This window comes from Penicillium chrysogenum (genome assembly GCF_028827035.1).
Source record: "Penicillium chrysogenum strain IBT 35668 chromosome Unknown utg000002l_segment0_segment0, whole genome shotgun sequence".
In the NCBI taxonomy this organism is placed as follows: domain Eukaryota; kingdom Fungi; phylum Ascomycota; class Eurotiomycetes; order Eurotiales; family Aspergillaceae; genus Penicillium; species Penicillium chrysogenum.
The window spans coordinates 3,065,903-3,079,153 of NW_026622750.1; the positions used below are offsets into that span (position 1 = coordinate 3,065,903).

General features: G+C 48.6%; 2 protein-coding genes across 2 annotated transcripts; both read right to left on the reverse strand.

Moving 5' to 3' along the window:
- Nucleotides 1–8,482: 8,482 nt before the first annotated feature.
- On the reverse strand, nt 8,483–11,601 carry N7489_004656 (reverse transcriptase; the record flags this gene model as incomplete). Its single annotated transcript, XM_056710408.1, has 5 exons — nt 8,483–8,531; nt 8,623–9,562; nt 9,656–10,406; nt 10,484–11,032; nt 11,089–11,601. 5 exons carry the CDS (start codon nt 11,599–11,601, stop codon nt 8,483–8,485), a joined length of 2,802 nt encoding a protein of 933 aa, XP_056568829.1.
- A 577-nt stretch (nt 11,602–12,178) lies between these two features.
- N7489_004657 (uncharacterized protein) lies at nt 12,179–13,056 on the reverse strand (the record flags this gene model as incomplete). The annotated part of the gene is made up of 2 exons (XM_056710409.1): nt 12,179–12,491; nt 12,566–13,056. 2 exons carry the CDS (start codon nt 13,054–13,056, stop codon nt 12,179–12,181), a joined length of 804 nt encoding a protein of 267 aa, XP_056568830.1.
- Nucleotides 13,057–13,251: the final 195 nt, after the last annotated feature.

Sequence of the window (13,251 nt, forward strand, 5' to 3'; positions counted from 1 at the left end):
GCGCTTGATTCGAGCTATCGTTTCATTAAGAGTGGCTCTTGACAAATCGCGAGCCGAGGAAACCAGTGCAGAACAGGAGTGGAAGCAGCAGTGGAAGGTCTCTCCTGTTAGGCAGTCTTCGCTTCGATGGCTTTGACACTTCCAGAGCTTTGTCTTGCTTTGACTCCTTTCAAGACAGATGACTGAGGACAAGCGGATGAGGTGGGTTCGGAATGAAAGTGGACGGAGTGACCTGACACCTAGACAGAATTAGATCTGTGGCTTGAGCATTTTCACGGAACTTGAAAGTATAGGAGCAATTTCAGAATTCATTCTTTATATTCCTACTCTTTTTACGAGACGGTGCAGTTCGCCATGCGCTTGATGTTGTAGGTAGGATGCGCGGACGACCCCTAAGTACTTTTGAACTCCGCGTGTAAAAACTGTTTCACTTTAGAGACGTAGTCACCTTCAACGCTTTGAAGCACTCTCCTGACAGCTTCCGGAAGCAAAACCAACCGCCGGGCTAAATGATCGGGGTGGGCTTCACCCAAAGAAATTTGTAAGCGGGCATTGTGTTTTAGCTGGGCTCTCAGCTGGTCGAACTCTGAAACCGATGTCTTCACGAACTTTTGAATGCGACGAAGTCTTTTGGAGCTTTCGAAGCCAGCGATGCATTTCGAAAATTTGATGGCCGCGCGAACCATCTTAAGGAATGTTTTCCGATCGTGTGGAATACGGTGCACAGCTGCGTGGCGAATGCTACTAACCACGCGACGCCATCCTGTCAACGTGCTCCAGGTCAACTGAAAACATTCGGCCTTGACTTTTTCTTGATGAACTTCCAAGAGACGAAAGAATTTGTGCAACTCTAAGGCCTCTGGGCAAGTCCATCCGGCCGCGAGAGACTCCGATGGAAGCCAACGCTGAAGGAAGCAGAAGGCATGGGTTTCGAGTTGTCGCTGTATGAACTGCAGGATCTGGTGTTGAGCGCGAAATGGAAAGTAGCGAGCCGAAAATCCGGGTAGCGAGATTATGCTTTCCATCACCCCTGTCCGGAGTGGTTAGCTAATTAGTAAGCACGCCGGTTGTCAAATTCGGTGACACATACCCTTATGTAGCAAATCTTTCGGGACCATAGAGGTGATTAAGTTGTGAATTCTAGCCCTTTGGGGGTTTTATAAATAAGGGTCTAAACTAATGAAGCGATACGTAGCCTGTGAGCTGCTGAATTCCCCTAAATATATATTATTGCTAAATGTGAGAACCTGGTTGACTGAGGTTGGGGTACCGTTTAAGTGGGCAGAATGAATTCAAAAATTCCTCATGTTTCTGAGTAGGCGATAGCATCAATTTGCTGCGGGCCAACGAGTTTAGATTGTGACTTCAACAGGGGTCGGTAGCTCTCTCCTTCATGTTATATATATCCCCAAAACCACAATTTGTATTGCAAGGCTGCCTACAAAAGTCAGGTATATAACATCGAACTCTTTCCCTCATTCCCCTTCACAATGCATATAGCGTTTCTAAAAAATATTACAGATGATTGCACTGGAAATCTTCATTCTGGGCGTCCTACTGGTTACCATTCCAGTGGTATGGCTCTTTCTTTCGCCGTCCGAGTCCGAGATATGCTAATAATCCACCAGGCTTCCAGGCCATTAAAGGCAATCATGTTCCCACCAGAGCCGGTAGTACACACTGCCCATATATTACGATATCACGAAGACTTGCGCTGACAATTCTCTGCAACACAGGCACCTGGCTCGCTACCCACTCACAGCGTGAGGCGAAGCCATCGCCTTTCTAGTGACCCAATCAGTAAGTATTATAACCCCTTTTGAAGCGTTCCGTTCACAGTACTTATGTCATGTTACAGTTTCTCTTGATCCAAGCGCGAAACACGGTCGACTCCACCGACATCGCCGGATGCACGTTAGGCGGAGGTAGCATCGGGGAACTGGACACAGGGTGACGGTTGCAATATGTCGTAGAAGATGAGCCATTATCCCTCGCTCGATCCCCTGGTTGGCAGACTCAATAAGAAGAGCGCAAGTTGAGGTCAATATCAATCGGTGGCCATAACCAGCCGATCACAGCCCATAGATAGGTTAGGCCTTTGCATATACCGAATAGAGCCTCTCAATACCGAAACTTCTCAAGTTTACTAGAATTATGATCTGCTCTCAACATGGCCGTAGGAAACAAGACAAGTATTACAACCAACTGAGATTTACTTGTCCGCTCCTAACTAGCCTTCCTACTGTCCTCTTTGGGTCGTCGCCTCCAATCTACTTCTGGCCTAGACCAATTCGGGCCGTCGAATAGGAAAGGGCGATGAGCAGTACATCGTCGACTAACTACATTAGGCCTGGCGTGACTAGACTTAGAGTTTGAGAAACAATCAAAAAAATAAAATGGTGACATTGGTTTCGATTCTCCCTGATGTCATACCCGGCTTCTATATTGAACAGGTTCCATTGCTTTAACCACCGTATTGAGATCGGTATTTCTTGACGTGCGCCACGGATCCCACTGTGCACCAAAGTGAACTAACTAAGCACGAAACGGTTTGTATTACTACGAGACCATGCGGCGATTATTGTTCAAATGATTCGCCAGAGCTTCCCATTTTTGGTCCTGACGAACTAGGGCGCAGAAGACCGGGATGTCTCTGCCAACTGACTGAGCAGAGGTCGCAGAAATATAGTCGCGAGGCGTTCGAACAATAGTGGGCTTGGGCCGTGTTTTCTTTCACTAATCAGCGGCAAATCATCGAATACTCATATTAATTTTGTCTTACCATATCTTCCCTTGAGGGCGGAGGGGTATCTGGATGGGAGTGGTATGTAAAGATCTGACCATCAGGCAGTTCCATGATGAGCCAGCTTTTCATCCCATACAGAAGCCAAAATTCATTGTGGCGTCGTAGTAGATTGTTGCGACGCTTACGGAGTTGCTCTCGCTTGACACGGCTTAGGGGAGGCGCCATTGTCCACTAATTTGCTGCAATGGAACTGGTAGTTTGCCTTGGCCGGTGGATGCACTTATTTATGTCGGACATCTGCGATGGCCGAATCGTCCAATCTATTACTTCAACGATGGTCACCATTTGCAGGAACTTTGAACGATGTTTACTGCTACGACTTATATTGCGGGCTAGCGAATAAAAATATGCGGCTGGGTATTGACGTGCAGAATTGACATTTTCCAAGGCCAGCACCAGACATAACTAACTGTTATAATAGTCTATGTGCCTTTTATATTGCCACTATCCTAGCCCTGGAAACTTGGAATTACATCGGCGATTCCCAGAGACCCAATATATTGAACAGTCCACCTTATCTTATTGACACGCTCTGGTCTTTCCGTGCTTGATCAATACATATTCAGTCTGTAAAGAAGCTTGCCATGGAAAGTCATAGCTATCGCTCAGCAGTCGTATGTATCATACATGCCTCTTTCCAGATTTTTCTCATACTTTCCCAGCCTTCAGAGACGATGTATTGCCTTTGAACACCATCGCTGACAATTATTGACTTACAGCCGACGTTGGCTTCACTAAAGCCAACGTACACTCAAACTATTGGTTTTCGGACAAGCCAGGCACTACATGATGAGGGATCAATGCTTGACGTCACGCCAGTCTCGAAGCAATTCCCTTTGTCGGCCTTGGATCGACCATCATACTGTGATTTGCTATTACACTCCAGTTCTCCAGTCAGCGCCCCTGGTGATGAGCCTACGACGGAACCCAAGCACAATGGAGCAATTACCGAAAAAGATTCAATAACCGGTGCCATAAGAGGATCATATACCAGCACCGGTTCTGATGACCATAGTCTCTTTCCGATTGAGAATTCAAAGAATAACACTACCGACTTGCTTCAGAACGTGACCACAAGAGCCACCTTTTCGCCGTTTGCATTCAATCGTACCTCTCAAGTATGGGCTAGTTTGGAAACACCGCACTCTGAGGACTCGTCGGGACCTTTCGTGGAGTCCCTGTATCATTCGACTAGCCAAATACATACCGAAGCTTCCGAGATCAGAGAAACCGGAAAGAGCAGGGTTTTCCAAAGCGACGGAGCTTCTGGCACCGAATGGTCTGGGACTGCTGGTCGAATCACTGGGACTGCTGGTCATATCACTGGGACGGCTGGGCATCACTTATCTCTGGCCCCTAGTGATAAAAGCCAAACCTTGTCGAGGACGTTGACAGGAACGGCGGCTAGCTCTCAAACTAATTCGTCGATTTCTGGACCAACATCAGCCACAAAAACCTCAGATCATAAATGGCACGATACAGCAATCTATGGTAGTAATCTATCGGCAAGGCTTTCAAAACAGGGCACATTACTTATACTCAGCAGCATTTTTGGAGGCAGTGTTGCTTTGATCGGGGTCTTTATTATACACTGCTTTATCCTCCGTTATCTCCATAGGCATGCCGTGGGTTCGACCACTCTTCCCTCGCAACGAGTGGTAGATTCCCCGGAAAAAAGAGCGAAAGTTATACCTAGGACAGCTGAATTCTCGCATTTTTCAAATGATACTTGAGTTGACACCTCATTAATAAAATACCTCGCAATATTTATCTGGGATTAATCTTGATAGATCAGGCCGATGCTCCATTTCAAGACCACCTATTTCTCCAACTAGACTCTGGGACACATTTTAATGTTAAAATTCTAGGTTCAGTGTAGATGAGATGGAAGTCAATCTAAGCCTAAGAGTGGTTCCCATTCAGGACTCAGCGATGGTGAAGGTGGTGAAGGTTGTTGAATATCCCGGTTACTGAGATGATAATGAGGCTGGGATCACGTGCATACATATATACCTGTTCACCAGCCTACTTGTATCTTAGAGAACATGCAACACAACACACAGTTAACTCCCCTCAATAACATGAACACTGAAGCATCACTTAATAATCAACAAAGGTGGTGAAGGTGGTGAAGGTGAAATCAACATCAGCACAGTCGTGCTTTGAACATGTACGCTACGCCTTCTAATGCGGAGTCGACCTGGTATGGACATGGCCATTCTCATAATGAGGCTTCACCGTCTCCAGCCTCCAATTCTGCTCCCTGCCAGCATAATCCTTATCCCGTTGATGCCGACAGCGATGCAAATGGCCTAGCCTCAAAGATCGACAACGGTGACCGCGGTCGCATTATGGTGTACTGGAAAACTCGTAGTGCCGTTCCAGTTATTATAGAATATTTGGTCTCTATTTAATATTGCTAGTCCCGCGCAGTAAGTCCAGGACAGCCACCGTAGGTCATGTTGGACTTTAGCTTCAACACACCCACGGCGCAAGTGGGTGGTGCGTATAGCATCCGTACCGGCCAGGTCATGACTTCTGGGCATCAATTGATTAGCCAAAATCCCGGCAAAGCTATAGAAACAAAAGTGTCGCCAGATGGGCGAGACCAAATCTCCGATGAATGCTGTATCAGTTGCATGATCCTGTTGGTTTTACTCTTTTCGGGCACCTCCCCAACTCATCGTATCACTGCCGCCGTCGAGAATGAAGTGGAGCGGCCGGTGGGAACATCGATGGCAACAATACCAAATATTCACCGTCCCAGCCTGGATCCTACGACCATGTTATCGCATCTGTTGGCTCAATTGCAGTCTAAACAGGCGCTTCAGCGAAAGAGGGATGATTATAAGATTACGTTCCCTGCCAAGCAATCTCGGGTACCATTAGTAAATCTATTGGGTACAGGTCAAATCCTGACCAAAATTGAAACTCTGAAGAGACAAGGCTGGCCCAAATTGAAACGACTGAGTCGGGCTGTTTATCGAAATTCAAAACGGATTTCGCGTCTTCGTGCGCACTTGTCAGTCTTACAAGCAGAGCTCGAAGAACTGACATCTCGAATCGGTTCATCAAAGGCAGTTGTGTGCAAGCAGGAGATGACTAAATATGAGCTATCCCCGAGGCGGATATGTTTGATTGGATCTTTGTTGGTTCAGCATTATCTCGAGAAATGCAGTGAGGGGCCAGTTGATGGAAAAAAAGGGTGAATATTCCGGGGTTGACCGCTCTGTTAATTGACCGATTTCCTTCCTTACGCGCGTGACATTATTTGTTTTATGCTTTTTGGTTATTTTGGGCGGAAGTACTGTCGAAGTATTATCTCATCAGTCATGCAGTAAGCATGAGCACAATGATTGAGTTAAGGGTGGTACTGGTGTTCAACGATTTTACAATGCAACGCGGCGTATGCTATTCCAAGCATTCTAAGAAGCTTCTTGGGTAGCGATAGCCTTCGATACTTTGAAGAAAGGGCATTACCAACGCACGAGCTTTACAGGTCCGCTCGAAATTCCTTCACCGTTTTATTCTCTTTGGTTCTTTCCTAAGTCTTGGCCAGACCAGCTCGGCCTACATCTGGCCTAGCCCATCAATTACTATCGAATAGGAAAGGGGCAATGAATATTCACTAGCCACATTAGGCCTAGCGTCAATAAAAATAGAGGTTGAGAAGCAATCAAAGAGAACAAATTGGTGAAACTCATTTCGAGCGCGTCCATAGGAAAAACAGCTCCCTAATTTTGAGAGTTCTATAAGAATCTACATACGAAAATGTGAATCACATCCGTGCTACGCTCCGGCAGCACCTTAATTGGTCCACCTCGAATACCAATCCGACTCAGTGGCAAGGTCGTGAGGTCTGAACTACTCTATAGGATACCCAATGGTTTCGCCCGCAACTACCAAGTGAAAGTCAATCCAGTCACTCGCGTTTTGAGAAGAGCCGCCGATCATTCCAAACGTATAAAAGTTGTCTACCTGGCATGTTTGTTGAACCTTTGTCGCCAGGGGCACAAGGCTTCCACAGTTTGTTGAGATGCGCTCGAGGCTCTTAGTGCCGTCAGCACGGAGCCCTCTTTGCCTTGAAGTTTGGAGCACTTACATAGTTGCAAAGGAATATTCCAGATAGGTTGGCATATGAGAGACGATGGCAATTTCCAGCATCAACGTTGCACGAGGTTTCGCTGACTTGCTCAGGTGGTCAATGTTCTCCGTCGTAGCGTCCATGTAAGCAATTCCGTGCGAATATACACAAGCCCGAGCTTTCTGTTACAATCATTAGGCATTTGTAAAAGGCCAGGAATGGACACCGACCTCTATGAGCGTTTCGTGCGGTACTTTCGGCAGTGGGAATGTTGGCGAAGAATGATAGTAGAAAATACGTCAGCGGGTCACGGTCGCGGATGCGCTTTCTGGGGATCGCACTGGATGGGTGGATGTTGCTGTGTGGATAGGGTCATCATGGGGCCTTGCGACCTATCGAAAGTCAGTATATGAAACCCCCATAATGCAGAGCGAATGTGCAGCCACTCACGACTAAAACGGGGAGAAGAAGCAACAAAATGCTAGCAGAATCTACACTAGCCCTCATCACGTTAATGGGGAATAGACAAAGTCCGTTACAGAGAGGGAGATCGAGGGTAATTTATATCTCTTGGGTCTTGGAAATGGTATATTTCTAAAGTTATAGCTTCACACGCAGGGAATCTTAAATTGAGCTATACGGGCACAAATGTGCTGTCCCAAAATTAAAAGTTGATTCTTCCGCTGACATCAATTTTCAATGTCATTGGCATTTCTTTGATGCCAGTGATGCCAACATAATGATGCACCACCTGTCGTTCTTCTCGATTTCTTTTACTTTTATGGATTGCCACGCCTCCTAGGTAAATTGGTGCCTCAGAAATATGCTCATCGAGCCTTGATGATATAAAAGCGCTTCGCAGCACCACCCGCCAAAGTCAGGTCTTCGGGTACCAAAGTTGTTTGGTCATGTTCAGGTCTCTGCTCACAGTCATCGCTATCCTCGGTCAGGTTCAAGCCCTTGATCTTAGGCCCCTCATTCAATCCACATGTAATACAGTCAGCACATGGCACCAAGCTATGGGAGGAAGCTTGAATGCCACGCTTTCCACTTCTGGACACACACAATCAGTTTCCTTGTCGCCTTACTACGAGGTTGAGATGGAAAGCGCACTCAGTAGATGTAGGTATCGTACTACCCTCGCATTATACCTGACTGCTAATCTTTACAGGTGTTGATGGTGCTTCCATCGATTGTCGTGGTATTGCAGTCTCCCTGGACGGTCAACTTCCCCTGATGGCTTCGGTGAGGCAACATGCAGAAAGGGCAGCTGGTGATGAGGTTCCCTCGCAACAGCAGGGCAATTGTTCATGCCAATCGCCGCCACTAAATAAAGAGACTACGAGACCCGAAAGCACTCAACAACAGACAAGCACCAGTACCGAGAGTACCGGGTCTGCTACCCATACTGCGAGTTCTAGCAATGAATGCCGACGCGCCTCCGTGTGAGTCGACTGGCTGGTCCACGAGATCGGCGTTGAAGAATGCAAACAAGATGGGGGAAAGTGGCGACCCTTGCGCTAGACCTGCATTCATCAGTAGCTCTGTGTCGGTGCGGAAGTCGACGAATCCAATGTTGGCGTGTCGGTCACTCATGAAGCTTGCAATCCATTTCCTTGCCAGCTTTGGTATTCCTCTAGCCTGTAAAGAGGCGTCTAGGCTTATTTGGTTCACTCCATTGAAGGCGCCTTTGAGGTCGAATGCGATTAAAGTCACCACCTTGTGTTTGTACCACGCTTTGTCGATCGCATTAGACAGCACCAGCAAAGCTTGCTCGGTGGTTCTGCCCGGACGGCCGCCGAACTGGCTATTCGGCAGTATGCCGTACTTTTCCGCTAGGTAGGACAGCCGGCGGGCCATCACTGCTTCAAGTAGCTTGCCTAGCGTGTTCAGCAATGATATTGGGCGGTAGGCGCCGGGCACTGCGTAGTCTGGTTTGCCTGGCTTCCGCAACATCCGCAACACAATAATCTTCGCACTGCGCCATTGTTGTGGGTGGTGTGCTAACTCCACGCACGCCTTGAAGATGTCGGTGATAAGTGTTTTTAAATGTACCCATAGCTTCTTCCAGACCAGCATCGGCAGTTTGTCCTCCCCTGGCGCAATAGCGCCTTTCGCCGCCTTCAGTGATCGCTCGATCTCGAGTTCGGTGATAGGGTGCCACGGGAGTTCCGACTGTGACAAGGTCGGTGGGCTGGGGTCGGGTGTGTTAGTTGCAGGGAAGAACGCATTAAGGAAAGCCTTCGCTTTGTCCTCGTTCTGGACGAGCTCCTCCGAACCAACTCGTAATGCTGGGATACAACTCCATGTTTCTCGAGGCTTCATGTAGGTCGCAGCTTTCCAGAGCTTTCCTTCGCCTGCCTCGTCTAGAAACTGTCTCCAGTGTGATGCTTTGGTCTTCTCGATCGTCCGGGTCCACGCTCGACGCTTTTGTTGCATGGTCCGGAAGGCGGCAGTGGTGCTGGCGTGGTCTCGTCCGAGCTCCGCGCAGCTCGCTTGCCACCTCCTGCGCAGTTGGTTGACTTCGACTTGTTGGGCCTTGAGATCCGGTGTGAACCATCGTTTGGAGTATGGTGTTGGGCGTGTGTCCGGTGTGAACCGGTCAACGGCTTGGGCCGTTGCTGATATGGGCTCTTCCACCACCTTGTCAAGTGTTGGCCGGGTCTTAATGTCTTTCCATGGTCTCATCTGCTGGGTTACTTCCTCGCCGATTCTCGCCTAGTTCGCGCGCTCATACGCTTTCCTCGACTTGGTGTTTGGCCTACTTTGAGCTTGAAGATTCCATTCAGAGTAGGTGGCGCGATGGTCGGAGCCATAGTTCTCGTGGTATAGATGGCATTTGATAAGCAGATCTGGTCTGTCTGTCGCTGTCTGGTCGATGGTGGAGTTTTGTCCTGGATTATTCATAGCCCAGTACGTCGCCGTACCCCGAGGGAGGCAGCTGGAGAGATTGTGGGTTTGGAAAAAGGTGATTAGGTCGCTGGCGTCTTCGATAAATCTGGGCGGAATGTGATTGCCGCCCCACATTGGGTGATGCCGGTTGAAGTCGCCGGCAATAATAATACTGGTAGCTCGCTGTTTGTTTTGCATAGCGGCCGTGATGGTATTTTCTATTACTGAAAGCGCCGGCACTGCTGACCCGTCGTCGGCTGTAAAGAGTGGTACTGGAGGTATGTAGACAGAAAAGAAAAGTGTTTGGGAGTCGGCGGTCCAGATTTTGACAGCTACGACATCTGGGTGATCGCAGGGTATCTGACGGTGTGAGGAGGTGGACATTCGCCTGTTCACATAGATGAGGCTGCGGAACCGAACTGCGTCGGTTGGTGCGGTGGGTCGATATAGTCGCCAGGCGCTGTGATTGACATGGGTGCGATAGGTCGTAGTAGATGGCTCCTGGATCAGAAGAACATCTAGATATTGGCTCTGATGGTCGTTGATTAGTGCTTCCATTCTCGGTGCCGACTTCATCATGTTCAACTGTAGAACGCGCAGGTTTCTCTCTAGCATCTGGTGGGGCTGGAGGTCGCAGGAGTTGGGCATTGTCGATCGCCGGTAGGGTGTTCGCCACTACAATCGAGACACCGTGCTCTCACTCCCGGTGGGCATCGTTCACGCTCGTGCTGCCCTGCGCAATGTCCGCATCGTGGTGTTTCCTTGCACGTCCATGCCAAGTGTCCGAACCGTTGGCACCGGAAACATCTCTTTTTCTTGATCTCGCGTCGTTCAACATGGGGAATGTAGTGCTGGTTGACAACGAAACCGCTGCGAAGCATATGTTCTGCTCCCTCTGCGGAGTCGAACCAGATTCCTAACGACGCGAATTTCCCTAGCGCTTTGTCTTTCGCTTTCATCCAGGCCAGTTCTTCGATGTGGAAACCGTGTTCTGCCAGGTCATTGTCTTGGATGATTTTCTCTGCTGCTTGGGTGGCACCTGTTTCCAGGTCGAATTCCTCGGTGGGGGTGCGGTGTACTACAACGCCGAACCGTGGTTTAACCAGCTTCGTGTTATTGTCCAATTTATATAGCCACTCAGTATTATTGCGAGCCATCTCAGCCGACTCCACGGTTTTGAATCGGATGAGATAGCCGGTCTTGGTGGTGCCAATGCCAGCCACTTGGGCGTTTTGCGTTGTAGTGTCGCTCTGCAATGCCGTGCGGATGTGTTGACGGCATCGGTGGGGAGATATCGTCCAAATACGTTTCCGTCGCTGTTTTCGTTGTCTCTTGGGTCGACAAAGGTTCTCTGGGTGCTGATTCGGACGCAGTTTTGATCTTTCTCAGGTTGTTGGTGGTTCAGCAAGGGTGTGGCATTGCCGCCGTTGGCTGCGACTGCCGCCCAGGTCCTAGTCGCCGTCACTGCTGGGCCGCTTTCAACCTGTGTTCGTAGCGCTTTCACTTCCTCATGAAGCTTCTCGTTCTGTTCCTGGAGGACATTCTGGTTGTGTTTGATCTCCTGGAGTTCGTTTTGGGTAGCTGCGATGGTCGCTGTTTGGTGGCGGATGACGTCTTTCAGCGTGTCGATCAGTTTCCACACCTCCTTGGTGGTGATTCGACCGGCTGGATCCGCCGGAGCGAAGGCATCTCCACTCCGGGTTCGCTTCCGGTTCTCGATAGTGGTTCTAGTTTCGAGGTCTTCCTCAGTGAAGCCGATGGTGCTTTCTTGGGAGTTTGTGGGAGGACACTCGGGCCCTCCCGCGGGTGGATCCGCCATCGGTCAGGGGTTAGTTCCCGCTCGGTACACAACGCCGCAGATTTATATCGTCGTAATATCAACCACAACGCCAGCAGATCAGGCCGAGTCGTCCAGTCCTTCTCTTACAGCTGTGTTTGCTACCGCTTGGGTCTGCTACAGTGCCGTCTGGTGCTACATGATGGATCGAAATCAGTTTCACCACCTTGATGTCACGGAATCTTTCTCGAACCCTAGTACGGAACACACTAATCTGTTTCCGACTTAGCTTTTGCATCGTATTGAAAGACCTTATCACGTGCTGGCATGCTCAATAATATACTATAATACTAGTATCGGGAATACTAGCAACTTAGCGATCCGCAATACTAGCGGTAAGAATATCTTAGCTTTCCATGCACTACTCTACTATTATATAGTAACTAGATACATGCGAATGGAGCGTCCTCATGTCCTTTGTGCTTTTACTCTTCTGATTCCCTGAATGGCTGGGTAACCGGGGATAGCTGTCAAGTAGCCTAGTCACGTGAATCCTGTAAGTCTTGGCTGTCAGGGAAAGTCCAGTTCGTAGAACACTTTAGGCATCCTTCCATACTCTTCACGAGGCCGGCAATATCCCAATGAGCTCTGCAAACATCGTGAACTTCTTTCGTTCTTCAGGAAGTAGTTCGTTGATAGAAGAGATAACAGTCGACTGCCCCCTACGGGCTTGAAAGTCGCTAGTCATAGTAAACTCCAAAGCTCCATTGCAGATATAAAGACACCGTTCGACAGATCTTTTTTCCCGTTTAAGCATATTTTGTGTGTTGGATGTCTCCGGAAGCAGATCCGCAATTACAGGGGTGTTCGCTTGCTCGGTTAAGTCTATCTTAGCCTGCTCAACCATCATTTGATATTGCTCAAGCACGACGCTAGCAAGGGGAAATTGTTGACTAATGAGGCCATTAGACAATACCGTTAGTTGAGAGGAAGGCTAGATACGCACAGTCTTGCTTTCCCCAAAGCCACTCTGAATGTCAGGTTATAACTGGATAACAGAGATTTCCAGTTACTTATAGTATTGTCGCTTCGCTTCACGGTACGTTTGGCGATCTTCTCGGCAATGGATGCACATTGTAGATCACATTGTTGAAGTGGTAGCTCCAGTGCTAAAATATCATCGCCATAATCGTGTGCCGCGCCCTCAAGGGCACCCAGTGTCTGTGTCAGAAACCTCGCTTGGTCTTGGAGGTCCCGAACGACAGGCCGGACACGGCTCATGCTCTTAACCACGTCATAAAGAGCATTGCTAGTGCCACGCAGAGAAGCAATCTGTAAAATGACTATCGAGGTCAAAACCGAATGGATATACGGGTTGGCTGCTTCGTAGACTCGGTGACAGCTCAAAATTGCTGCAAACAGAGTATCTGAGTTTGGAAGATTCTCCAGGACGAGTATAATTATCTCAGGAGGAAGTGTGTTGATATTAGGCGACATAATTAGTCTGTCAATGATCTGACGTACACAATTTCCAAATCAGAGAGGACAGATAGATCCATTCCCCTTTTGTTTGCTTTGTTTGTCTCGTTTGTCTTGTTTGCAGGCCCAACGTTCATTCTAATCGTGACTAAGCATTCACCTACACCCGTCCCGCGTGTAGGTGAGCCAATGCCTAAACACAAACCAATGCCT